General features: G+C 41.9%; 1 protein-coding gene across 2 annotated transcripts in view; it reads left to right on the forward strand.

Annotated features, from left to right (window-relative positions):
• The window catches only part of CPAMD8 (C3 and PZP like alpha-2-macroglobulin domain containing 8), a 44,677-nt gene that overhangs the window by 14,179 nt on the left and 5,952 nt on the right, over nt 1–24,546 (forward strand). The window contains exons 19-40 of one of the 2 annotated variants that reach the window (XM_057406767.1): nt 773–835; nt 2,571–2,802; nt 3,372–3,525; nt 4,114–4,256; nt 4,723–4,774; nt 5,438–5,736; nt 6,159–6,384; nt 6,946–7,122; nt 9,452–9,533; nt 11,035–11,191; nt 11,640–11,714; nt 13,684–13,849; nt 14,363–14,449; nt 14,730–14,866; nt 15,214–15,369; nt 15,740–15,802; nt 16,170–16,408; nt 18,194–18,281; nt 22,460–22,534; nt 23,196–23,301; nt 23,391–23,501; nt 24,061–24,273. In XM_057406767.1, coding sequence (XP_057262750.1) covers nt 773–835; nt 2,571–2,802; nt 3,372–3,525; nt 4,114–4,256; nt 4,723–4,774; nt 5,438–5,736; nt 6,159–6,384; nt 6,946–7,122; nt 9,452–9,533; nt 11,035–11,191; nt 11,640–11,714; nt 13,684–13,849; nt 14,363–14,449; nt 14,730–14,866; nt 15,214–15,369; nt 15,740–15,802; nt 16,170–16,408; nt 18,194–18,281; nt 22,460–22,534; nt 23,196–23,301; nt 23,391–23,501; nt 24,061–24,273 — 3,101 coding nt within the window. Of the gene's footprint in view, nt 1–769; nt 836–2,570; nt 2,803–3,371; nt 3,526–4,113; nt 4,257–4,722; nt 4,775–5,437; nt 5,737–6,158; nt 6,385–6,945; nt 7,123–9,451; nt 9,534–11,034; nt 11,192–11,639; nt 11,715–13,683; nt 13,850–14,362; nt 14,450–14,729; nt 14,867–15,213; nt 15,370–15,739; nt 15,803–16,169; nt 16,409–18,193; nt 18,282–22,459; nt 22,535–23,195; nt 23,302–23,390; nt 23,502–24,060; nt 24,274–24,546 lie in introns of both variants that reach the window. The other variant, XM_057406769.1, reaches the window with a different exon arrangement.

A 24,546-nucleotide genomic window follows, 5' to 3' on the forward strand; every position in this document is an offset into this window, starting at 1 on the left:
TAAATTTAAAATAATTATAGAAAAATGCAAAGTAATATTCTTCCAAGTGATCACTTGAATCTCTGTTCTCTGTGGATGACTTGCTGCTTCTCAATATGTGCAGGTTGGCCCTGGTTTTGCGGAGCTGCTCATTGCCAGTGGTTTTGCCCATTCACCTGATGGTCAAAAGAACTGCAATGGGGGAGTGTGAAGCACTCCGGCTGATGCTGCAGCTCCCTTTGGGCTCTGAGCCACCTGGTGGCATCCCTTAGCAGAGTGAGGTTTGGAGGTTAGTTAAGAAAAAGTTAACAAAGCATCACAGGTGTAGAAAAACAACTGAATTATGAAAATATGAGAGACCAAAACAATTCCAGGAGAAGAAACAGAGGGAATATAAAATAGTGGTTGGGGTCACTGCTATCGGTAAGGCCTTGTTGTGATCTCATGGGAAGTCACATGCTCCCTTTGATTTCTTTTGGTGAAAGAATTTGGATCATAAACCTATTTTTTCTTAAAAAACAACATAAATAATATTATTTATACTAATTTCTTTAGATTCTTATTGATGTCTCCAGACTGTTTGATGTGTGTATACACGATGGGATCATTTGGAACGATGATTTAACATGTGTCAAGAATGATACACCCATTCACTTTGTAATGAATCTGTACTAGCTAGAGTTTGGTGGGTCGTGTGAGCTGCATTCAGGTGATAACAATAATTTATCAGTTACTGTTAAAACTGTCTTATTAAAAGAATTCATTGCCAAGGACTTATTTCTTGTTCTAGCAGAGCAGAGAAGAGAAAAAGAACCTTCTTTCCTGAAACATGGATTTGGCACTGCCTCAATGTCAGGTATTGACAAGGAATTCCTTTAATTATATCCAGAGGGTTGCATCCTCTTCAACTACAGAAAACAAAGCTCTTTAAAACCTACTGGAGTTACATTAGCACCCTCTGATACTTCTTTCTTCTTGTTCCTTTTCTTCATTACTGCTTTAATCAATGATCTTTCTTTGTAACATTTCATCTGGTCTTGAAGTGTATTCACTTTCATAGAGTTGAACCTGCCAGTTGTGAATACACTGCAACCTATGTGTGATTCACCATTATGTCAAGTGCAGAGTATCTTCAGGGAAGAAAAGGAGCATTGGTTTGGTTCAACACATTTCCAGGTCTTACTCTCTTATGGAAATGATGTATCAACAAGTTATTGAGGAGCAAGTGGGGCTATAAGTTTGCGGTGTGTGAGGAGATAGAGGCAGAATAGCTGCTTCTGTAAATGCTGCTATAGCCTGAGCAGGCACTGGTGAGTATTCTGTTTTAAATTGCACAGAGCCCTTCTTTCTCTTCCAGCTGATGTAACCTTAATTTACTGCCTCATAAATCATGGTTTCCACTGGGTTACAATTGGAACTAAAACCAAACTGAATGAAACAGATAACTAATCTCTTCCAGAAGCAGCACATCAGGATAATTTGAAGCAATTATTAAAAGGCTTCTCCAGGTTTGCAAGTAAACTTCATTCTCAAGGAATGATTGTAAATTAAATTTGACAAGAACTTGCAGCAAGTGTATTCAAATCTGCTCAATTGAGCATGAAATATGCTTTGTAGAAATACACAAAGAATTCCAGAAGTGCCCATTTGGGCCTCAGCAAGCTGGGCCAGTTAATTATAAGTGGGCGAGTGTGGAATAAAAAGTTTCAGATTGCATTTTCTCCACTTCATTTCATTAGGAGCAACTGAGTTGAGCATTCCTTGATTTCCACTCTCTTGAACAGGAAGAATTTTGGGGTTTCTTCTACCATTTCTAATTATAATATACAATCCTCAAAAAAAAACAACCAAAACAACAAAAAAACCCAACCCAGAAACAAAAGCCTAATGTCAACTTCCCAAACCAATTCGAAAAATTCCTAGAGCCTGGCTGGAGGGTCTAATGGCTGGAAATGTGTGTGTACTTTGGCCCCCCGCCCAGAAGAGTAAGCGCCCTCATGTGTGAAAATAATGTTAATGCTGGTTATGGGCTGAAATCCCAGTGGAAAGAACATCAGCTGCAACAAATTGTCCGGTTAAACAGACTGGAATACTGCCAGTTCTGGAGCGAGGACACCCTTCTGCTTGCTCTTCAGGGCTGAAGTTTATTGCAGGTACCAGGTACCTAACTGCAGTTAGGATGAAGACCTAAATATTAAGAAACTAGTGTGCTTAAAAGGAATGAAAATGACTTGGTGCTGTCAAGCCAAGTGCATTTCCCAGGATCTCTGCTCTAGTTTGAGCTGGAGAACCACATTCGTGGGCCAGAGTGCTTGGCTAACCTAGCACTGTTCAAAGGCGTAGTGGTCTCTAGGATTTTATCCAACTACTTCTTTTCATCCCTTTCCTACTGTAATTTCAATACACAGACCAGCACCTGACATGCTGCTTGCTTACTGCTAGTTGCAATAGCTTAAGCAAAGCAGATGCTGATGCTGTGCTGTAAGTTGGGATCTGGAGGGAACTCCCCAAACTGCCTGTGTGCTTTAGCTTCATTCAAAAGCATTTCATGAATCTGATCAACCCAAGTGATTCTGTGTTCTCTTTGGCAGTAATGTGTCTGGAGAAGCACAGCTGCATGTGGAAGTGCCAGACTCCATCACTACCTGGATCACAGAAGCTGTGGGGCTATCCGAGGAGCAGGGGCTGGGCATTGCCACTCAAACAGAACTGAAGACATTTAAACCTTTCTTCATTGAGTTCACGTTGCCGTACCACGTCATCCGGGGGGAACAGACCAAAATCCCACTGACTGTCTACAACTACTTAGCTGTCTGTGTAGAGGTAACAGCCCTCTTTGCTCCTGTTGCTAAGTCACTAAATCCTGATTTATCTTCAGAATTTCCTAAAGTGATCTACAAGTTGCAGTAGATAAGGTCTAGAGATAACGTAGTGATAAGCTCAGATAAAAATACTGCTTTTCAATATGAATCAATGTCATGGCTTTATTTACTTTTAGCTTGACACAACTCTAGTAGTCTGAAGTGTCTTGTACACTTCAGAAATACAAATATTGAACACTGTAGGATGACAATTGAGGAGCTTTTCCTGAACTGCAGAGAAGAATGTCCTTCTGAATCAGAAAGGGTTTATTTTGAAAGAGGTTTTTTCCAGTAAATCCTGTCTCCCTAGATGTTTTCTTCTCAAACACATTATCTGTCTAGCTCTGTAGTGTCAGTCTGAGCTACTTGTAGAGAGCTGATAATAACACTGTCAGTCAAATACAATACTGGAAGGGTTGAAGAATGAATAATCTGTGCATACTATGATTTTTCTTAAGCATTTTGTGGGTTTCAGTTTTGGGTTGTGAGTTAGTTTTTGCAGCTGAAATTTGCATTCCAAAATTTCCACAGGTCCACGTGAAGATTTCTGTTCCAAAAGGCATAAAGTTTGTTGGGCATCCCGGGAAACACCATCTGACAAGAAAGAAGTGCGTTGCCCCTGGGGAAGCTAAACCCACCTCTATCGTTTTGTCCTTCAATGAGCTTGGACTGAGCAACATCTCTGGTAGTATAGATATAAAATTAGCTTGCTGCTTGAAGGATTTTACAAATGTTCCTTTGTATTCCTCTTTCAGAAGAAAATTCTTATTACCTTCATACCCCAAAGTGGAATCATTCATTCCACTGACTGCCAACTTTGCTCTTCAACCTCATTTGTTTCTTAGAAACAGCTTCTCTAACTGTAATGAGCTGAAGAGTCTGTCTGAACACACTTCAGGAGATTCCCTGTTGTGTGATATGTGGTCATGTAAGGTTTGAACCTCTTACCTCTTCCTGAAAAGATCAGTTGCCATTGTTCAAAAGAGAATAACAATAAATTCTATGTATCTTTCAACCAAATAATCACTGTAAAAACTGTGCAACACTAGAGACTAGGAAAGAGTTTCTCTCTTGCCCTGTGACTGTCCAAATAGTGTCCGGTTTTAGATGTGACCACTCAAATATGGAATCAAGGTGATACAAGAGAGCTGTAATTACAAACCACTCAATATACTGTTAATCAACTGTATCCTAATTCATTTAGATCATCACCTGAATTCCTGAAGATCTTCCTATCTCAAAATCTCTGCTTCTTTCCCTTTCTGTTTCTTAGCAAAAGCTTTTGCTTACGGTGGAACCAGCTGTTGTCAGGATGGGATGCAGACCTTAAAGAATGGCAAGCATTTGGAGGACAATTATCTGGACAGAAGGACCCCAGTGGCAGTGGATTATGTTTGCAGCAGTGTTATTATTGAGGTAAGAAAACAGGAATTTGTAATAATTCAGAAAAACAATTGTAACTGCTTGGGCAACTCATGGAAGTTTTTAGGTAGTCAGTGGTATATGAGCAGGCTTATAGGAATCTTCAAGTTGATTTATGTTTATGTTCTTGGAAATGATCAGTTTTAGTGGTGCATTCACAGGAAGAGCCTGCTTGATTCTGAGTTCCTGCCTGTGAACCTTCAGTACTGTTCAGAAGAAAAAGGGGTAGAAATTTTCTCAGCTAAGCTTTCTCTGTGCATCTAACCAGTGTGCTGCAATGTGAGATTTTGTGGTTAGCATCTCTCTAGCTAATGGAATCTAGCATAAGAACTTTTCCATAAAGGATATAAACCACTGTACAGCAGCAGAGTATTGTTTGTGTTTTGTAAATAAAACTGAATAGCTGTTACTGCTAATCCAAGCACTGTGTTTTTATGTATGGATTTCTGTCTTTATATAGCCAGAGGGACTGTCCAGAGAATACACCTATAGTGTGTTCTTCTGCCCAAATGGTAAGTTCATGATTTGAATGGGATATTAAGTTTGTTTGATTTTAGTTATAAATAGAAATATGTGGCATCATCTCATGGGGAAAAAATAATAATAAAACCTCTTTGTTTCCATTTCTGTGTGATTGATGAGTTCTGGGGTGGAGAAGGAACTTCTGAATAAAGAGTCTTTCTTCCCTGGCTGGCTAATTATGAATTTGCTCTAACTGCCCAAGTGATTTCTGGAAATGGCAATTGAATTCCTTTACTTTCGGAACAGGTTCAGCATTCAGCACTGTGGACAGTAACTGTGACTGTGCTGCATTCGCAGTCGATGTGTTAAAATTCAGTTCTGGAATCAAGTATGTGCTTTCTGCCTGAGATTCGGATAGCTCGGAGTTGACTCCAGTAGTTAAACACAGATGCTTTTGACCACTAGAGTAGAACTGAAAAATCACAGGCTTCATAAGAATTCCAGCTCAGCAGTTTGAATTGAAGGATCTTCTGTATTAGAAGATGGGAAGAAACATCCACGTGTACTTTTATAGTTTGCTTAAGAGAGGATGGAAAAAAGGACATGTACTTAGGAGAAGTCTATTTAAATTTTAGTAGTTGGGTATGGGTTGATTTTGAAGCATTGTGAGTTAAGCTCTAATTCTTACAATATTCCATTCTTTTTCTGACTAGAGAAAATACACATTTCTACACCTAACAAATATGAGTACCAATACATGCAGAAACCTGCCCAGATGACACACTTTGACATCGCTGTGAAAGCACACAATGATGCTCACCTGGCCTTGTCCTCTGGTCCTCATGACATGGCAGAGATGACAGAGATTGTTATTGGTGGACATCAAAATACTAAAACATGGATTTCTATAAGCAAAATGGGTGAGCCGGTGGCCAGCAGGGACACAGCTGGTATCCTCTCCTGGGATGAATTCCGCAGCTTCTGGATCAGCTGGAAAAATGGAGTTATCCAGGTAGTGAATTTATCTATGCAATGGTCTGGAAGTCTCTGGCTTTCTTAAATAGAGTTTGAGCACACGTGTGGCAGATTTCTATTAGGCTTGCTTAGGAAGGTGAAAGCTGCATTCCTGTTGCTTTTTCTACATTAAGTCTTGATCAGGCCGTTTTAATCGGAACACTTTGCTTGCCAAATGATGTTCTCAGTACCTCAATCTCTGGTGTTCTTAGTGCTAAGTGTGCTGAACGCTGTGGAGGTCAAGCCTTTGGAATTCTCATTAAAATTCCTTGGACTGTTTTATGGGTGGGAAAGAGAAAAGTACTCATCCATGTACAGTGTTCTCTGGTGCACACATAAGTTACTAGGTCTAAGGATACATGGCAGATTGACTTCATACATGTGGGTTCTTGGAACTGCACGGTTTTTTGTTCCTTTCAGGTTGGCCATGGTACTCGGGTGCTAAATGAGTCTATTATTGTGGAGTGGACAGTCCCCAGACAGCTTGAGGTGAAGTACATTGGCTTTTCCACAGGCTGGGGGTCAATGGGAGAGTTTAAAATTTGGAGAAAAGAAGAGACTGATGAAAATCACAATGAAGCATTTACTCTTGGAGTTCCCCACAACATAATTCCAGGATCAGAAAGAGCTACGGCTTCAATAATAGGTATCAATTATGAGGAGGTATCACTAGGTACCAATTATCAAATATGAAAAGATACTCCAGCTGTTACTTGCTTCTGACCAGTATTTGAGCAATAGATGCCAGCTAAGATAGTCATAGGTTGTCACAAAGGTGTATGCTGCTTAATTCTGGGACAAATAATTGTTTGGGGGATTTTTGGTCACTTGTTTGAACCCTGTTTGAGTTGACAATGTCTTAGAGTTGATACTGCCTAGAGCTGATCGGCTTTGCAGACGCACTGTCTCTTAGAATCCATAGTATTCATTTCATAATCAAAAATTGTGCTGTATTTAAACTCAGAGCCTAAACTGGGGAGTCATGGACAATGAAACTCTGAAATGTGAAGTTTCTTTATTCCAGTAAGAGCTTGAAGGGCTAAGACTCTTAACATTTGAAGGACTTTCAGTTTGTGATGTAGTTTCTTTAAGGTTACTATCTGTAGCTAGTAGAATTTAGTGTACTCAGGTGGACTTTAATTGTAAGACATCAAAAGGAAGTAAAGCATTTCCTTGCTGCTGAACATACTGCCTCTTTTTCAAACAGGAGACGTGATGGGTCCTACCCTGAACAACTTGGACAATCTTTTGCGATTACCATTTGGATGTGGGGAGCAGAACATGATCCATTTTGCTCCTAATGTTTTTGTCCTGAAATACCTGCAGAAAACCAAACAACTCAGTCATGAGGTGGAGAGCGAAGCTACTGATTACCTTGTTCAAGGTAACTTCATTACACTTACAATCAGTAGCATCACATTGTACTTTGCAATCAACAGTGTCCCAAGAGATAAAGATTCATTGTTTCTTGTAGGATAATCTCACAGGTGAACAGATTTTAATGGCAAGATGTTTACCCTTGCTATGTAGCCAGCATTTCCCTTCAATAACTCCTATTTTACATGCTTATTGCTTTATGTTTTATCTTTTTTTTTCCCTTAGGCAGCTTATTTCTATGTTTAAACATTCCAGAAAGTCCAGAGTAGTTACTCTAGAGCCATATAACAAAGGCTTTTATGTGTCCTTTCAGTGTCCTGTCCTACCTCACTAAACAGCTCAAAGCTATCTATCTTTTTATGTACTGTTTTTCTCAGTGTTTATTTGGGAAGAGCCACATGCAGAATAGTTTTATAACTAAAGACAATTCTCAGGACAAGTCAGTGATCATTTGAAAACAAGAATGACTCAAAGGGACAAAGCTGTCTTGTGTATGAGTCAGACAATAGTCATGTCATGAAGTCAGAGGTGACAGGATTTGGTGGTTCTCCTCTGCAAATATAAATCTTAAGTGTAATGTGTGATCTGTTTCTTGTATGCAGCAGCAAAAGCCCAGTGCTGCTTCCTTTGCCTGGCTACAGGCATTTCACTTGTCATTTCTTGTGCTTGCTGATAGCAGCAAGACAAAGGGGATTTTTTCCTAGTCCAGGTCAGTGTTTCCTTTGCAATATTATTTGCTTTTATTTCCTTTTCACAAATCTGCAAAGCTGCCAGGTTTTTAGCTCCAAACCCTGCCTGGTGATTAACCCTTACAGAAGAAACCCTCAAGAGCTTTAAACTTTTCTGTGTGCGCTGGAGCCCTGCCAAGTATAAGGTTTTAGATGGGAAAGTCTGTTTGCTTACTCTGAAGGCTTTTGTGATTTACCAAGCCAGACCACTTTTTCATCGCTTAGTCATCCATCGTAGAAAGTGCTGCTACCCAACAGTTTCCATATCCTGCTCTTTAGAAGTGGCCTGAGCTAAACTAGGCAGTAAGTTTTCTGCTTTCCCAAATGCAGTTCTACAAAAGCAGGTGAGCAGGGGAAATCTAGAAAGCTGAACCTCTCTTATGAGCCCAAGCAGCTAGGAAAATGCTTAGAACCAGAAGATTTCAGGAGCAAGCGAGACATAAAGTCTGTTCCACTACCAACCTAGCAAGCAGTGAGGAATAAACGTAAGAGCAATGAAGCATAAGTCAACTCAAAATGAACATTTGAATGAAAGAACAGAGGAAATAAGACTGATACAAAAATATGAGTAGTTAATTTGTCCACCTGATGCATTGGATAGGAGCACTTAGGAAAAATTTAAGGGGAAAGTGCTCACTGGTAAGTTATGTAGAAGAAAAGCAATTTAATGCTTTCTGCCACATACTTGTATGTAGTCCACAACCCCCAGACAAAGGTGTTTTTACTACAAGAGCATCATTAATCTCTAGAGCTCTGTTCCTCCCATTTTTCAAACCATTCTTTCAGTATTTCCTAAGACTATTGGAAGGCTGTAGAGCAACAGGGAAAAGTGTAGGAGTCACGTAGGAGTCACGGGCAGCCCTTGCTCAGGGGTTGCCTGTGTCTGGAGAGGTCAATAAAGAAACATTCTGGAAATGAAAAAGTAATCCATTCCCATAAAAATGCCATGCAGTATGGAAGAAAACATCTACTCGTGTCAGAGAATTAAGTGAGCACTAAGTGTCTTTGACACAGTCTTCTTGCAGGTTTGACATATCTCCATATCAGAAATACCCATTCTGAAGGGTTTGGTTCCAGTGGGCTTTACCAATGGGTGTGTTCTGTATTCCTCAATAGAGAGGAGTTCCCTTTATTAGGAGGGGCTGTTCACAGTTGTAAAACAAACAGGTTTGAGAAGCAAATTATTTTCCTAGTAGGAAAAGTATTTTGACTATTTTCAGTCTCAAAAGACATTCCAGTAGAGTTCTTCTCTTCAGCATTCAACATGGAAAAGAAATGTCCATCTGCACAGTGCTTTCAGGAAACCGGATGGAGAATGGCTGTATGCTTAAATAAACCCCTTTCTTTTAATACTGCATCTTTTCAGAGGGATATCCCATTTGTAACAGGAGTTGTAGTCTTCCAGATGTTTGCCTGAATGGATTTCTGAGTAAGCTACAGGGTACGTACACAGAGCTGGCTCTATCCCTCACAGCAAAATGAGAGATTGCCTCGGGCAGCAGAATCCCTTACACTGGTGCCAGATGGTCTGAGTCCTCATTCACTTGAAATACTTGTTTTCCTCTATGTGAGGATTTTGGACTCCCCCAGTTCTTTTGTGACTTGCAGGCTACCAGCGCCAGCTGACCTACAAGAGACAAGATGGTTCATACAGTGCTTTTGGCGAGAGGGACTCCTCAGGGAGCATGTGGTGAGTTGCTATTTAAAACAGAGTTAGAAACTTCAGTGTTTACTAAATGGGAAGAATAGACAATTGGCAAGGAAAGAAGAGTAATTTTCCAGCTTCCATCATGGTATCACACACAGTGGAGAATAGAAATCATACTCGATGACCATAGACTTACTGTTTCAATGCTGCTGAGTGTTCATACTGCGCTAGTAGGTGTATTATAGTTGTTTCAAGACTGAGGGGCAGTTGAGATAGTCACACATGCTTGCATGTCCAGGCTTTAAGGCTTTAGGGTCGTATTTGATCTACTGGAATTGGAGTAGCAATACGTGGGGCATTTAAGCACCTAATTGCACTAGGGACTGGAGCTTCACCTGAAGCATGTACAAAGAAACTTGTCTCTGGAAGTGGCAGAGGCTTCTACCCGGATAGGAAAAAAAACCCACCACCAAAATCAACCCCAAAGAAGTCTTTCTCCCAAGTGCTTTATATCCCATCATGGATGAAATGGAATGGTACAGATTTATTCCCTGAGAATTGAGATGCAGAACCTTTCAGAGTCAAATAACATGAAAGCAAGAAACTGAGAAATCAGCTCATCTCACTGGTGTCCCCCTTAGGGAACCACAGCCTTTAAGGTTCTACTACATCACATCAGCGTGTTAGTTGACTGTAATGGCTCAGATGTAGTAGATTCTGGTCTTCATTCATTTGCTCGTACTGTCATTTGTCTTCTCCATCTGCTCCTTATTTTGCTTTAAACTGATTTTCTTCATGAACTCATCTGAGGGGAGGTACCACTTCAATGATGCTGCTGCCTCACTGTTTCTAAGATTGTAAATTTTTATCTCTGATCTGGCATCTCCCAGTCCCTAGATGTAAAATATGGTGACACAGGATTACTTAACACTTGAAAAATCCCCTGCCAGGCAGCATGCTTTCTACCCTCCCATTCCTCAGAGGCTTGTAAATGGAATGATTCAATTTCCAAAGCTGGCCAGAGTTCACACTTGTTGCATGTCAGAGGTTTAGAATTCCAAAAACACTCCTGTTGCTTTCTTAAGACTTAATTCTGTATGAAGTCTACCCCAGCCTCAGACTTTAGCAATAGATTTCTTTTATTTTTAGTTAAGACAGTAACAAAATGGGAAAATTTACTCCTCTCTTTTCAGGTAATTCCGTATTTATAAGGCGATTGATTCTTAATTTAAAAGCTTTAATGGTTCGGGTAACAGATGAGCACCTGTAAAAGGGAACTGAGTTTCAAAGTGTGTCATAACTAAGACAAATATATCTTCCTGTTACACTTTTCAATTTAATTTGGCCCTTAATCCTGCACTTATCCACAAGCTTGGACAGTGTTCAAGTGCTTTTATTATACCATCAATGGTTTTTAACAGTATTTTGTGTTTCCCCAACAAGACTTTGAATAGTTGTGCTTTCTAAGAATGTTGTCTTCCCCTCACTGATACATTCTTCTAACTTTGTTTTCTCAGTAAAGATGATAAATTCCTATTTACAGGCTCACAGCTTTTGTCCTCAAGTCCTTTGCACAGTCTCGTGGGTTTATTTTCATTGACCCAAAAGAATTAACAGCTGCCAAAGACTGGATCATCCAGCATCAGAAAGAAGATGGTTCCTTTCCTGCTATGGGCAGGATACTAAACAAGGACATTCAGGTAAAAACTATACAGACTCAAAATCATGTAATAGCTGCATTTGTAAAGTTATTAATCAAAGCATAAAGTGATGCAGTTTCCTTATGCCTAATACAAATATTACACTGGAAAGGCTACAATAGTACAGGGAGAACCAGGAGAATTTGGGTATCTGTGTGATGTCCCATGGGAACGGACACCAAGATGTCAAGTCTTGTCTTGGAGTACGAAGTCATGTCTTGCAGTACGAAGTTCTGTGCATTGGGTGCGTTCTCAGGCTATTCCTAGGGCAGGAAGCTACAATGTTGGGTTGGGCTCCTAAATTTCATGCTCCTTACGTGCAAAGCAAAAGAAGGTCCATGATGCCAGAGCTTCCTTATTACACAGTCTTTGTCTCGCTCAAGAGTCATTTTATCCAGTGTCCTTATCTCTCGGTTTCACCCAGTGATTTCTGTTTGTTGCCCTCCAGGGTGGAATCCATGGGAAGATCTCCCTGACAGCTTATGTGGTTGCATCTCTTCTGGAAACAGGTGTAACTTCTGAGGTAACAAAAGCTGGGTTAAAATAGCTCTCATGTTCTACATGTTCTACAAATTCTCTCTTTTTTCTAAACTTGATTTTACTGCTGTTCACTCTCAAAGGTTCTGTGCTCACTAGAATGATAGCATCCAGGTCACAGAGGCTGTTGGAAAGCCTTGAGATGAGTCGAAAGTTAAGGAATCTGTTCTGGAGTTATTCAGGGTGATCTCCCATCCTTCAGCCGTCAGTTCAAGGATCATTCTACCAGAGCAAAACTCTTCCCTGCAACCCCATCCCACACTCTCTCATAGAAATGGCTGCAGAGAGTGTTTTCTGCCTTGTCATTTCAAGGTGGGATTGTGGCCTATGCAGATACGGGTGGCTTGCTTATATATACTCAAAATCTCTAACCAAGTAGCTGAGTGCTAACAGCAGTTTAACCAGGGCTGCACAGGCTTCAGGGATCCAGGAAGCTTTTGTGGTCTGCCTTTGCTACAGTGGCCAAAATGCTACTGCTATTAGATTACAGTTTCTTTGGAGAGCTGCACTCCTGTAATGTGCTGGATTGAGGACTCTGGAGGAAAATGTTTCTTTTCTTTGTCATGAGACAGAACAGGAACACTACAGGAAAAAGAATAGCTACAAAGGAAGGTGCAATTACACTGCATCGTTTTTGAAGTAGGAAAAAACCAATCATTTCCAGTACAACTGGTGTTACACTAGAAAATCTAGAGATTCCTTCTTAAAAATCATGCTAAAAAGGGCTTCTCTCCTCTGTTATATTTTTGCCTGCATTTAATTTCACTAGGATGGAGATTCTCAGGTAACACCATAGTTAAACACTCCCAGTCTGACTGGGAACATGCCCACTTGCAAATGCACTGAGCACACCATGAGCACAGTTCTTCACCAACCAAGGGGAAGAGTGGTGGTGGGCAAGGTCTGCACAGGCAAAGCTGGAGATGTAGTGGATGTTGCAGCATGTCCTAGTGATCTATAGTCAGACAAAAGCATTCCCCATTCAGGCAAAACCCAGTGAGTTCATGGAGCCTTTGAAACAGCCAGTGTAAAGGGCAGTGTCTATTTTAAACCCCGTGATAATCTCAGCACTTCTGCTGAGATGCTTTCTGCTAGAGCTTGACGAGTGAAACTATACTGCTGCTGCAGGCAGACACCTCCTGACCCCCAGTTCTTGTAGGAGTGGAAGGCCTTCAATCTTATTAAAAATAAATAAATAAATATATATATATAAAATCTCCCAACACTCATAGAGTAACTTTCTGCCTCCCTGTCAGCGGTTTCCCCCCTCTTCTGAGAAGTGATGTGATGCTCTCTCTGGGCTGCTGTGTGTCAAGACAGCCCTAGCATTTTTATTTGCTGGAAGTGCAGTTTATGTGGATCTAATGGTTTTCCTAGAGGAGATTTGCAAGTGTTACTAATGATCTTAGCTAGGAAATGAGGAAGGGGAAGGTTAGTGCCACAGGGAAATCAAAGGAAACTAAATTACATCAAGTCCAATTAAATTGTTTCTATAAATTATCAGAGCCACGTTCCTACATGGTGAGGTCATTGAGGGAGTTAATAAAACATGTTTGTTGGCTGCAGGGACCCCTGGGAACCTTGGCCTTTATTATCCTCTGGCGTCTGCTAGACGCTCCAGAGTGTCAGGAACACAATCAAACATACAGTAGAGAGTTCACTTCTGCTCTGTTCATCTGCTGCCTTGCAGGGGCATGGAATTCCCTCAGCTTTAGGGGGGAATAAATGTGACTCAGGTTTAGTCTACATCATTCTTGCTCTGCTGTTTGCTCCTTTTTTTCTTGAATTTGTGATGCATGGCTTTCCTTAGGGAAAGGAAAGAGTCAGCTTCATTCTGCAGAGAGTAAAATGCATCTTTCTTAGTGTGTTTTTGGTTTGTAATGTGAAATAATGTGATTCTAACTTTTGTCACATAGATGCTGGTAATATGTTTGGGCTCTTTCCCCTAAATATAGGAAGAAAGGACAGCTGTTGACAAAGCAAAAGACTTCTTAGAGTCCAACTTGTATTCAGCAGAAGATCCCTACACTACTGCCCTGACTGCATATGCCCTGACACTGCTGCACAGTCCCTCTGCCGCTGTGATGCTGCGGAAGATGAACAGCATGGCTATTACGCAAGGTACTGTGCTCCTGAGGCCAGCCTGGCAATCCCTGAACTGCCAGTCTTCTTAGAGGAACAAGCAAATAGCCCTTGAAACTGGAATGATATGAGTTACTGGAGAGGATGAGGTCTTCCTCACAGCACAATTTGGCTTTGTAAGGCAAGAGTTTTCCTGGTTCTCTATAGAAAGGGTACCTTAGTTCCATGTACACAGCTGATGCTGAAGGAAGGCAAATGCACCAGATGCTCTGCAGCGTCTTTCCTGTCAATACGACCACGTTGCATTTCCTGATGCTGTATTTGCATCCAAAATCCAAGAATTACCCAATTTGTCACACTGAATTATTTTTGTAATTGCAGAGGGAGCCTCTTGCCCAGGAGATGCCTGTCTGAAAGGAAGGACAGTGCAGTTCAGGGCAGGATCTGTTCTTTGAGTCAGTGCAAAAATAGAATTTGATTCTTCCCCTTTACAGAGGCTTAGCTGCACTCCTGCTATAATAACATACATATGCCACTGTCCTGTTTTTCTAGATGGCTTTACACACTGGAGCTTGACAGGAACTCTTGTTACTGATGAAGATACCTTCATGGGATTTAATGATGGGCTCTTGCAATCAGGTACTTGTACTGCAAAGACAGAGATAAGGGATTGGGCTGCAGCAGCAGGGCGATGAGTGCAAGGGATTCTAAAAATGGCAGCGAAGTAGGAATCTAGGGATGGTACTCCCAGCTTTTATTGGCAGTCACTGGCATTTCAGCTGATTTCCTAGACTTTGACTATTAAAGCCACAACAACAGGGAATGACGCTATAGATTTCAAGTCACTTAAAGCCATTGACTCTTCTAACACAATATAAATGGTATTTTGATTACTTTCTTTCTCCACCCCTCCTTCCAGTTGTTTCTGCAGAAGTGGAAATGACATCTTATGCCCTTTTGACATACACACTCCTAGGAGATGTGGCCTCTGCACTTCCAGTAGTAAAATGGCTTTCACAGCAAAGAAATGCACTTGGAGGATTCTCGTCTACTCAGGTGGGCTGCCTGCAAAAAAGGGAAGCTTTGATGCATGCATAATCAACTGTGGAAATCAATGGATTCAGGAATGGTCAATGCACAGTTTCTCTCTAGAGTCTAGGCAGTAACTGTCCATGTACTGGTAAGAATTAAGGCTTTCCAGTGCTCTTTAGCGCTTCTTTCTTGGACTAATAATTTGAAAGGAGCTTAGACTTTGTCCTTACAGATGCCTTTGACAGAAAAATTGAACAAAACCTGCTATTTGTTTTCCTAACTGAATAAATAAGGAAGATTCTGCTACCAGAAGCTAATGATGCACAGTGCTTGTTTGTAAGTTTACTATGTTCCTGTACTCTGATCCCTAGGACACGTGTGTAGCCCTGCAGGCTCTGGCTGAATATGCTATCCTTTCTTACGTCGGAGGAGTCAACCTTACCATTTCCTTGGCTTCTACTAATCTAGACTACCAGGAGACATTTGAGCTTAACAAGATGAATAAAAAAGTCCTCCAGACTGCAGTGGTAGGTGCTTTTGTGTTCATGTAGATGAATTTCTACAGCAGTCCATGTGAGCTGGGTTCTGAATGACAGCTCAGGTAAGTTCAGAAGTGGTAAAAGCACAAGTGCTGAGATCTTGGAACTTTGTGGGGTTTTATGTCTGGCTTCTGAAGCAAAGGAGGCAGCACTCAAAAGACATTTTTCACCGTAACTAATGCCTGATGCTTATTTTGTGCTGCTGCTTGTTTCTACCATTGTTAAAGGCAGGTGGCTGGAAAGTATAAGCTATACTCACTTCACTTCTGCAGCCTCCTTTATAACCAGAAAGATAGTTTGTACAGAGTTGATATTCATTTCCATTCTTGTCTGTGTCTTAATTGTGGATTCTCCCCAGATCCCCAGTATTCCAACGGGACTGTTTGTGAGTGCCAAAGGTGAAGGCTGCTGTCTGATGCAGGTAAAATTGCCGTGGGGCTGGAGAAAGTGTGTGAGCAGATGATCTCTGAACTCATAGTCGTTTGCTACACTTTTAATCCCAGTTTGTTATGAGGAGGAAGTTACACTTTGTATTTCTCTCAAAGTAATTATGTTACATGGTGTTGCTTTAACTCGTAGTAGTAAATGTGATTGTACTAGGGTGAATCTACTCTGGTGCAGCCTAACCTATATGTGTTGTAAAGCCTCTGTTGCCTCTGTGCCCACCATTACCTCTCTCTGAAGAGATCTGGTGTTTATGCTGCTCTTTAGGGAACATTTGTAGATGCTGTGAAATGTTGGGGTCTAATAACCTGCCCTGATTTTGTTTTCCCTCCTTTCTGCTGCAGATCGATGTCACTTACAATGTACCTGATCCCATTGCTAAACCAGCTTTCCAGCTCCTGGTAAACCTGAAGGAGCCAAAGTCAGAGCAGCACCTTCAAGCTCCAAATCCCCTGCAGTCTGTCTCTCCAGATGAGAATCGCCCTGAAGCTCTGCACAGAGAGAGGGCACTGGTGGATGATGATGACCCAGCTTCAGATCAGGACCATCGGGAATACAAAGTCATACTGGAAACATGCACTAGGTAGGAAATTCGTGTCCTGCCTTTTTCTCAGAGACAGTCTAGTTTGCTGATCAGCACATCTGTATTGATACACTCACTGATACAGGAAACATACTGAGTTCTTCTGGCTGTATATAACACAAAAGCACTTTCTCAACCGCTTTTCCCTTTGCCTAAGTGCTGCAGCTTGTAGTGGGGAGGTAAGCTTACGAAGTCTTGTCAGTCCCTTGAAGATGCCTGTAACTAAGGAGCTTGCCCTGTATCAACACAACCTTTCTGTTGTTGTTTCTGAAACTTCTGCCCTGGGAATTGCTGGAGCAAAGACAGAAATTTGAGAGGAAGCCCAGTCCAAGGAGATTGATTGCTTGGAAAGAAAACAAAAGCAAATGAAATACTCCCTTTCCTTCCCTTCTTGTAATGATGCTCTTTTAACTCCTTCATCATCTTATTTAGGCAATGCAAAGAGAGGAGTGTGTCTAAGGATGACAACTGAAATATTTTGAGCTTGGGGTTGCTCTTCAGAATGTAATTAAGTGTTGTCATGCTCAGTGAAGTCCTTGGGATGCTTTCAAGGACTTAAAGAGAAAACTGGATGGGAAGTAGAAGGCCGAGATACCTAACATAATGGGGAAAATACAGGTAAAGGGCTACACTGTTTTAGTGTGGTGCATGGAGTTAGACTGGGATTAACAAGGTTTAATGTCTCTAGGAGACTGTCAGCCCTGAGCTGTCTTACACAAAGCCAACTGGATCTGTCCACAGCCCATCCCATGCTACTGTGTGCATATGGGCTGGGGTGTGGTGTTACACCCAGGCTGGCCCCCTGCAGTGCTTCAGAGAGCTCACACCCACCCTGGATGTGAGGCCCTCCAAGTAGCCCTGAGGAGCCCGTTGAGCCCTGGCAGATTTGGGCCTGAAAGCTGTGTACTGTGTTTTCTCTGTGATGGGCATGAGCCAAAAAGCCCTTCTGGGTCCAAGCTTGTGCTCTTTGGGGTGCAAGTAAACAGTAAAAAGGTAAATTGCCAAGGAGGGATAGTTCAGAGCTGACGATATGTGAATGCAGAGAAAAGGAACATTGTTCTGGAATCAGCAGGAGCTTCTTTGTACCTTGTAGACTCCTCTGCCATGCTGCAAGAAGTAGAAATCTTTTTGCAGTGGCCCCAGTATACTTTCCCCTTCCTGTGTTGTTTTTCTTCAGTGACAACTAGTCTGAATTGCAGTAGGTTTTGGACTCTCCACTGATATTATAGAAGACAATACAGGCAGTGAATTCTTTTAACGCTAGTAACGTGAGAGTGAGTTCACTGACTCAGTAGCAAAGTGTCAGTTCCATGCTGGAGGGAAATAGCCATTTCCATAACTCCAGGGTTGAATGACTCTGTCTGGAACTGGGAAGTAACATTCCTCTTCCACCACAGTCCATTTACAGCCCTTTGCTTAGGAAAGAACAGAAGTGTTTTCTACTCCCAGGGGTTGTTTCCCTTTTTACCAAGTGCATTTTCTCAGTAAGTAATTGAAAAATAAGGCAAGCAGCCCCACAGGAGACTACATCCTCCCTTGTGCTTTTCTGCTTCCATTTGCCTGGACATCTGCATCTCTGACCGCTGTGAATTGTGCTTAGTTGTTGTTGCATAAAAGCAGAAAAGAGGATTTTGTAAAACCAAGTAGACCATGGCTTTCAAGAAGTGCTTCAGAGAAGAGCAGATCCTTTCAATATTTTCCTCTGAAGTTTGTTTCAGTTGTTCATGTACCGTTTGTTATCTTGAGCTGAGTTTGTTTTCATTCTTTTTCTCTTCTCATTGGAAGATGGCTGCATTCTGGATCTTCTAACATGGCTGTCTTGGAAGTGCCATTGTTCTCAGGGTTTCGTGCAGACATTGAGAGCTTAGAGCAGGTAAGATGTTGTAGTGAGAGTGCAAGGCATGATCTTGGGCCAGAACCTGGCTCCCTCATCGGTAGGGATTCCCTCTGGGGAGCAGTGGAAGCAAATGCCACTGAATGTCAGAGGACTGACTGAAAAGATGCAATTACAATGGGGGGGGGGGGGGGGCAGGAGATTTCAGATGGCAAAATATTTATCTGAAATGAGTAAACAGATGCTCTGAGCAACATTAACAAATGTAGCAAACATGGCCAGATGCAGGTTTGTTCCTGAGCCCAGTGCATGGTAATTAAACAAGACCCATTGGAAAATGCTGAAGTGAAAATGTGCTCTAACAGGAGCTGTTTATGGCTTCTTAGTGGGCTGTGTTATCTCCAACATCTGGATTCCATTTCTTTGGAGGCTCTGTGTCTTGGAATTTTTTTCCCTTTTCTTTTTTTCCCCTCCTCTTCTGGGAGAACATCATGTTTATTGCAGCCCAAACTGAGGTGGACAGAATGTGCCTCGTACCCAGCCAGCCCTCTAGGGGACAGAGGGCTGTATCTTCAGCTGGGCTTTAGATTTTGTGAAAGCATTACAGTGTAGCTGGTGGGGTTCATAGTGCAAATAGTCTTTAGCTGAATTGAATTAGAGAGGTGTAAAATCTTTGCATCTTTGAGAACTAGTAAGGAGCTGAAAAGCATTTTACTTCCCAAAGATCTCTTCTGTTACAAACTTCATCATCCTGGGAGGGGGAGGAATTAGGGGAAAGAATTTTAAAGTAGAATTGTACTGAAGACCAGGCAGTTTAATTTGACATCCTAATTCAAAGAAAAGCGCACATTGTTTTGCCTTCTCTAGGATTTCACTTGATTTGGCTCATTCCTAATCTAGACACCACTGCAACTGCTTGGAGAAAATGAGATTAATATGTTCCTCTTCAGGGATGAACAATCCATGTCACTGAAGCCAGAGAAATCTGTGTATTAGTCCCTGAGAAAAGAATTGCATCCTTTCTGCATTAGGGAGCTGTGCTGGAATACTTGTACAGAGTTGTGTGGTGATCAGATATGAAATTATTCCTGTACAGAGAAATATCAGATCACTTTGTCTGCATGTTGAGAATTCTGTTTTCAAATGCATGTTTGTAAAACTTATCCCTTTTTTATTTGCCCGTTAACCTTTGAGTCTAATGATGTTCTCTCTCACATGCATCAAAAACTGAATATGGCCATCCAAATGAGGCAGGACCAGCAGTATCCCTGTGGTAAGAGAAAGGAGGAAAATTAGGTGAGGGTTTGGGTAGTGGCTTTTGGTTACTGTTTGATCTCCTGCCCAAGGTGCTCGAGTGACAGTTGTTTGTTCTGCTTTCAAATAAGTTCTTTTTCATAGTAATTTACACCAATAATGGCACGAAAAGTACGTATGGAAACCTGGCTTAGGACCAGAGAACTCAAAATGGGACAGCAAGAGAACAACAGGATATCTTTATGGTGTTAAGCCCATGGAATGTTTTATCAGCAGAGGGGAAGAGTGGGAAGGGAAGACCAGAAAAATTGTTGGATTAAGTAATAAATCCCTGTACTCTGTGTTTTTCCTGAAATGGACTAAAGATATTACAGAAACGGGAGCTCCCATTGCTCAGGCTCTCCTGAGTGAATATTTCTTTTACCAGTTTCAGTGGGGAACAGAGTTAAGAGGCTGAGAGTCCTGAGAAGCTCCCATATGCTCTTGTGGTACTGCTGCACAAGGGTTATTCCTAAGCTGAAAGAGCTCTTCAGCACATTTTCTCTAGCACTAAACAGGTCAATTGGTTGTGCTTTCCCTTGTGGTGTCTGTTTGCCTGTCTGAAACCCATGTTCCTGCCTTTATGGGTAGAGAAGCAACAGAATCCCAGTGTAGCCCCATCTGCTAGGGGCTCTGGGCATGGAATAGTAGGTGGTTTGTTTTCCTTTCTTCCCCTGCCTTAATGGGAAAAGGAGGCAAATCTCTTGACTGCAAGGCTGAGCTCCTGCAGCCCAGAGCTGATCCAGGTTAAGTCCTTGCAAGCCTCAGAAGGATGTCAGCTACTTCATGCAATGCATAAAGAGGCAGTCCCAACCCCTATGGTTTCTTCATGGCTATCAAACGCGTATCCAAATCATGCTGACAAAACTGGAATTCTACTGAAAGCCCACTGCCAGTTTTGGGATGTATTTTGGACACCGCCTCCAGCACAGGCAAGCCCTGGCCTTCCCACTGCTGCCTTTTCTTGCTAGCCCAGCCTTTCCCTCTCCTCCTGGTGAGGAGGGGCAGGGCTGTAAATCACTTTGCCTCGCCTGTTGTTTGCCCTCACAAGGGAGCAGTGTGCGCGGAGCGGACCCCCGCGCAGCGCCGGGGCAGCGATGGTTAATGAATGCTCTGTTGAGGGCAGCCCCCCTGGCTGTGCAGCCACAAATCCTTCTAATAATGCTGGGTGTCGACAAGGTCAGGGGGTCACCACAGGCTGGTATATATCAAGCTTCACCAGAAAAATGCAACTTTAGCTGAGCTGAGCATTTCCCGATGGCGCCAGGCTCTCCAAGCCCTCATAAAAGGACTGTCTGCAGCCATCTACTGCTGAGTAATAACAGCCACCATCAGGCCCCTAAAATTATAAGGACAAATTAAATTGGCCCTTTCCATATTGTGTGGTACCTAAACACATGTTCCTTTGCTTGTTACAGTAATAGCAGGAAGCTGTGTGCAGGGTTTTACAAGTAGAAGCAGTATGCTGAAGAAATTCACAGTTAAAGCTGTTGGTAACAGGTTTGGGTAGATTTCACTAGAAATGCTTTTTGCTTTGTGTCGTTCTTTCTAGTACATCATCATAATAATGCTTTGTTCTCCTTTCCACAGAGTGTTTGTTCTGAGATCTCAAAATCACTTGGGATCATTAATGCAAAACAAGGAAATATTATCCCTATGTCCCACATGGGACTGTCTGACAGAGAGGTTAAAGTAATAGGACAGTTTGGAGAATAGAATTTAGGTGTCTGTTCTGGTCCTTCCCCTATTCCCTGAACTGGGATTAAAACACAAGAGTCCATCATCCTTCCCACCTTCTGGATTAAATGTTTTTCACATGGTAGATGTGTTCCTAGTGCAGTTTATCAAAACAATAATGACTGATTGACTGATCAAGTATGTACAGCATCATAGTCCTTATAGTACTGAGATGTTAGTATTCCAAATAGGGAAATAGGGGTTACATAGGAGTAATAAGACTTCGTAGCATTTACATTTTGGTGGTGATTCGTTGGCTTTCTGCATGAGGAAGGTAGTTACTAGATTCTTGAGGTAGTACAGTTAATTCCATAAATGAGGGCCTTTGCACTTGCCTCTGAAGCCCATGATCATGATACACACAGAGCCCTGGTGTAAGCAGGAGGAGCTGAGTTAGAGTATTTTTACAAGTGGCTGCGTTAGATTAGGGGCAGTAGCACCCCAGATATGGGAAGTACTCTTAGATTGTGTTCTGGTACTTCTTAGATATGTCCCAGTAAATCACAAGCAGAAGAGGCAGTCTGTAGGCCTGACGGGCACAATGCAAATTACAAATCCCTGGGCCTCAAAGGGAGAGAAGATGAGTAGCAAAAGCCTGGCCTGACCCCGTTCTTCAAGAGGATGCCAAAGGCTCTTTCAAATGGCTGCTCTTTTCAAATGTAAGGATTAATTTTTCTGGCAGAAGAATGTTGTGGATATTTCAGCTGGTGGGAGAAGAGGACCTTTAATATACCCACGTGTGATCCAGCAGCATCATTCCCTGGTGCTCTGAAGGAATGTAAAGAAGAGACTTTATTGAGCATTTGGAGTCTCTGAGGTCTTGCTTGAGCCTTGATACTGAAAACAGTCATGGAACTATTCAATTAGATTATGGATGAGGTGTCGGGCATAGTCTGAGGGAGATAAGTGCACCAGGAAGAACTCTAAGCATTAAGCACCTTGCATGCATTCCTCATCAGGTCACAGAAAAGACCCACAGATGCCTTTTTCCTCAGTTGTATGACAGCAATTGCAGTCCCCTCTACATTTCCCTTCTCTTACTGAAACATACTTTTCCAGCAGAAGAAATCTGTGGGGTTTAGTGTCTGGTCAGTTTTCTAAGCAGTCTAAAATCATTCTTATTCTCTTTCAACCTGTTCTCTGTAAAATGAAACTAAACCTGTTGATTTTTTTTCCCTCCCTCACAGTTATTGATGAACAAGCAAATTGGGTTAAAACGATACGAAGTGGATGGAAGAAAAGTCCTTTTTTATTTTGATGAGGTAATGACTTGGTTTCTTATAGTTACATTGCTTTTCCAGGCATAGGTACAGTGTATTGGTGTTGATGGTCCCTTACAGATGAGGATTACCATGCAGCTTTAACTGGACAGTTGCTTGAGCCTCTGTTGAGGCAGGTAGCTGCTGTGGGTTTGGTGGGAAACCAAAGCATAAGAAAGGCGGGTGATCAGCTTCAGCCCATGGAGGATTTGTGGGCAGATATCACTTAGGTTTTACCTCAAAATAATCTCACCTTTAGGTACAACTATGAGTGCTAAAAGGGCAGAGTAAAAATGCAGTCTAATTTAGACCTCGCAGCACGTACCTGAGAGTGGAAGATGAGACTTGGTCATCAGCAGTAAACTGTTAGCTTGTTGTATTAGCAAGCTGACTGGTGACAGGAGTGGTGTTAGGTAAGCCAGGGAATACAGCTTTGCCATTGTTGTATGGCAAGCATGTGCTTTAAGGGCTAGCAAAGTATCATGTTTTAATTCACCCTGTTTGCCTTTTACTCATCTTTGCCCTATACCTTGTATAGGAAGTGTCTTCACTCTTCCCAAGTGTCCAGCACAGTGTGTTATATTAGGGGCAAATGCTACATTTGTTTGTCTCTCTTCACTTGAAGTGCAGGTTTTGTTACAGTCTTTTACATGATTTCATGCAGATTCCTAGCCAGTGCATGACCTGTGTAAAGTTCCAAGCTTTCAGAGAGCATATAGTTGGGAAAACAGCTCCTGTTCCTATCAAAGTGTATGATTACTATGAACCAGGTAGGTGCCTATTGTTCTTTGATGTTTGGCAGCATTAGACCTTTAGGCATAAGGCTCAGTTGTGACTTCTCATTCTTGCTGGCCTGCAGCTTTTGAAGCAACTCGTTTCTACAACGTGAGTGAAAACAGTCCCTTGGCTCGGGAGCTCTGTGATGGACCAACATGCAATGAGGTGGAAAGCTCAGCTAGCCAATGGGTTGGTAAGTTGCGTCAAAGCCAAGCAGATTGTAGGGAAAATGGAGCCCACAGACATATTTCCCGGGAGTTCAGAACTTAAAATCCTATTTAGTAAAATGCTCTATTTCAATAACTGTGTTAGTGGAGGTTTTGCAAAACTTTGTGGCATAGCAGCAGTGTTAAACTTCTGGCAGCTCAACAGGCCAACGTGCTCTGCTCTTCAGGCACCACAGTGGCTGTTATTTGCTTCAGAGGCAAGATATAATGTGTAATTCTGGAAGTACCTGCACAAGGTGAGGCGTTAATAAACATAAAGGTAAAAACCCTTTAAAATGCAATTTGGTTTTCTCTCTTGAAAATACCTTGCAATAGAGTTCCACAATGGACCAGTTTCACACGCCACTGAAAGGAATAACCTTCCCCAAAACCTCTATGTTCCCTTCTGTCCTCTGTGCCGTACAAAATAGTTGCTTCATCCTGTACCTGAAATCTGCTGCAATATGGTTCCTTCAGAAAGACAATAGACCTTTTAATTCTACCAAGTTTGTAAATTGCTACGAGATGTTGCTGTTTGCTTTCCAGGCTTTGTTCACTCTGGGCCATGCAATAACATTTTTGGCTGCTTGGAGGATGAGTATTTTGAGCAGTGCATGTGTTCGCGAGACTGCGGCTATGATGGGGAGCCTGTGTGTGGATCAGATGGACAGATTTACCCCAACCATTGCCAGATGGAAGTAGCATCCTGCAGGAATAATACAAGGATAGAACAGATGCCCATGTCTCAATGTTCTGCCTGTAAGTTTCACTTGGTTCCTTTTTCTGTTATGATCTAATTGCAAACCACCACAAATCCTTGTCTAAGCAAATAATTACGTATGTGTGATAGAGAAAAGAGTAGAATTCAAAACCTATGTATTATTTTGCCATTCATACTGCAGCAGATTAAGTTATAAGAGCAGCTGCCTTTCTGCTTAGCTCAAAATAACTGGTTTTCTGTCCTTGTGAATGCATGTTTTGCCAAGCAGAATGAACTTCAGAGAAAAGTAGTGAATAATACGAATAATGCTA

This window comes from Pezoporus wallicus, unplaced genomic scaffold (genome assembly GCF_028554395.1).
Source record: "Pezoporus wallicus isolate ANWC-B61680 ecotype Strahan unplaced genomic scaffold, APGP_CSIRO_Pwel_v1 contig_10514, whole genome shotgun sequence".
In the NCBI taxonomy this organism is placed as follows: Eukaryota; Metazoa; Chordata; class Aves; order Psittaciformes; family Psittacidae; genus Pezoporus; species Pezoporus wallicus.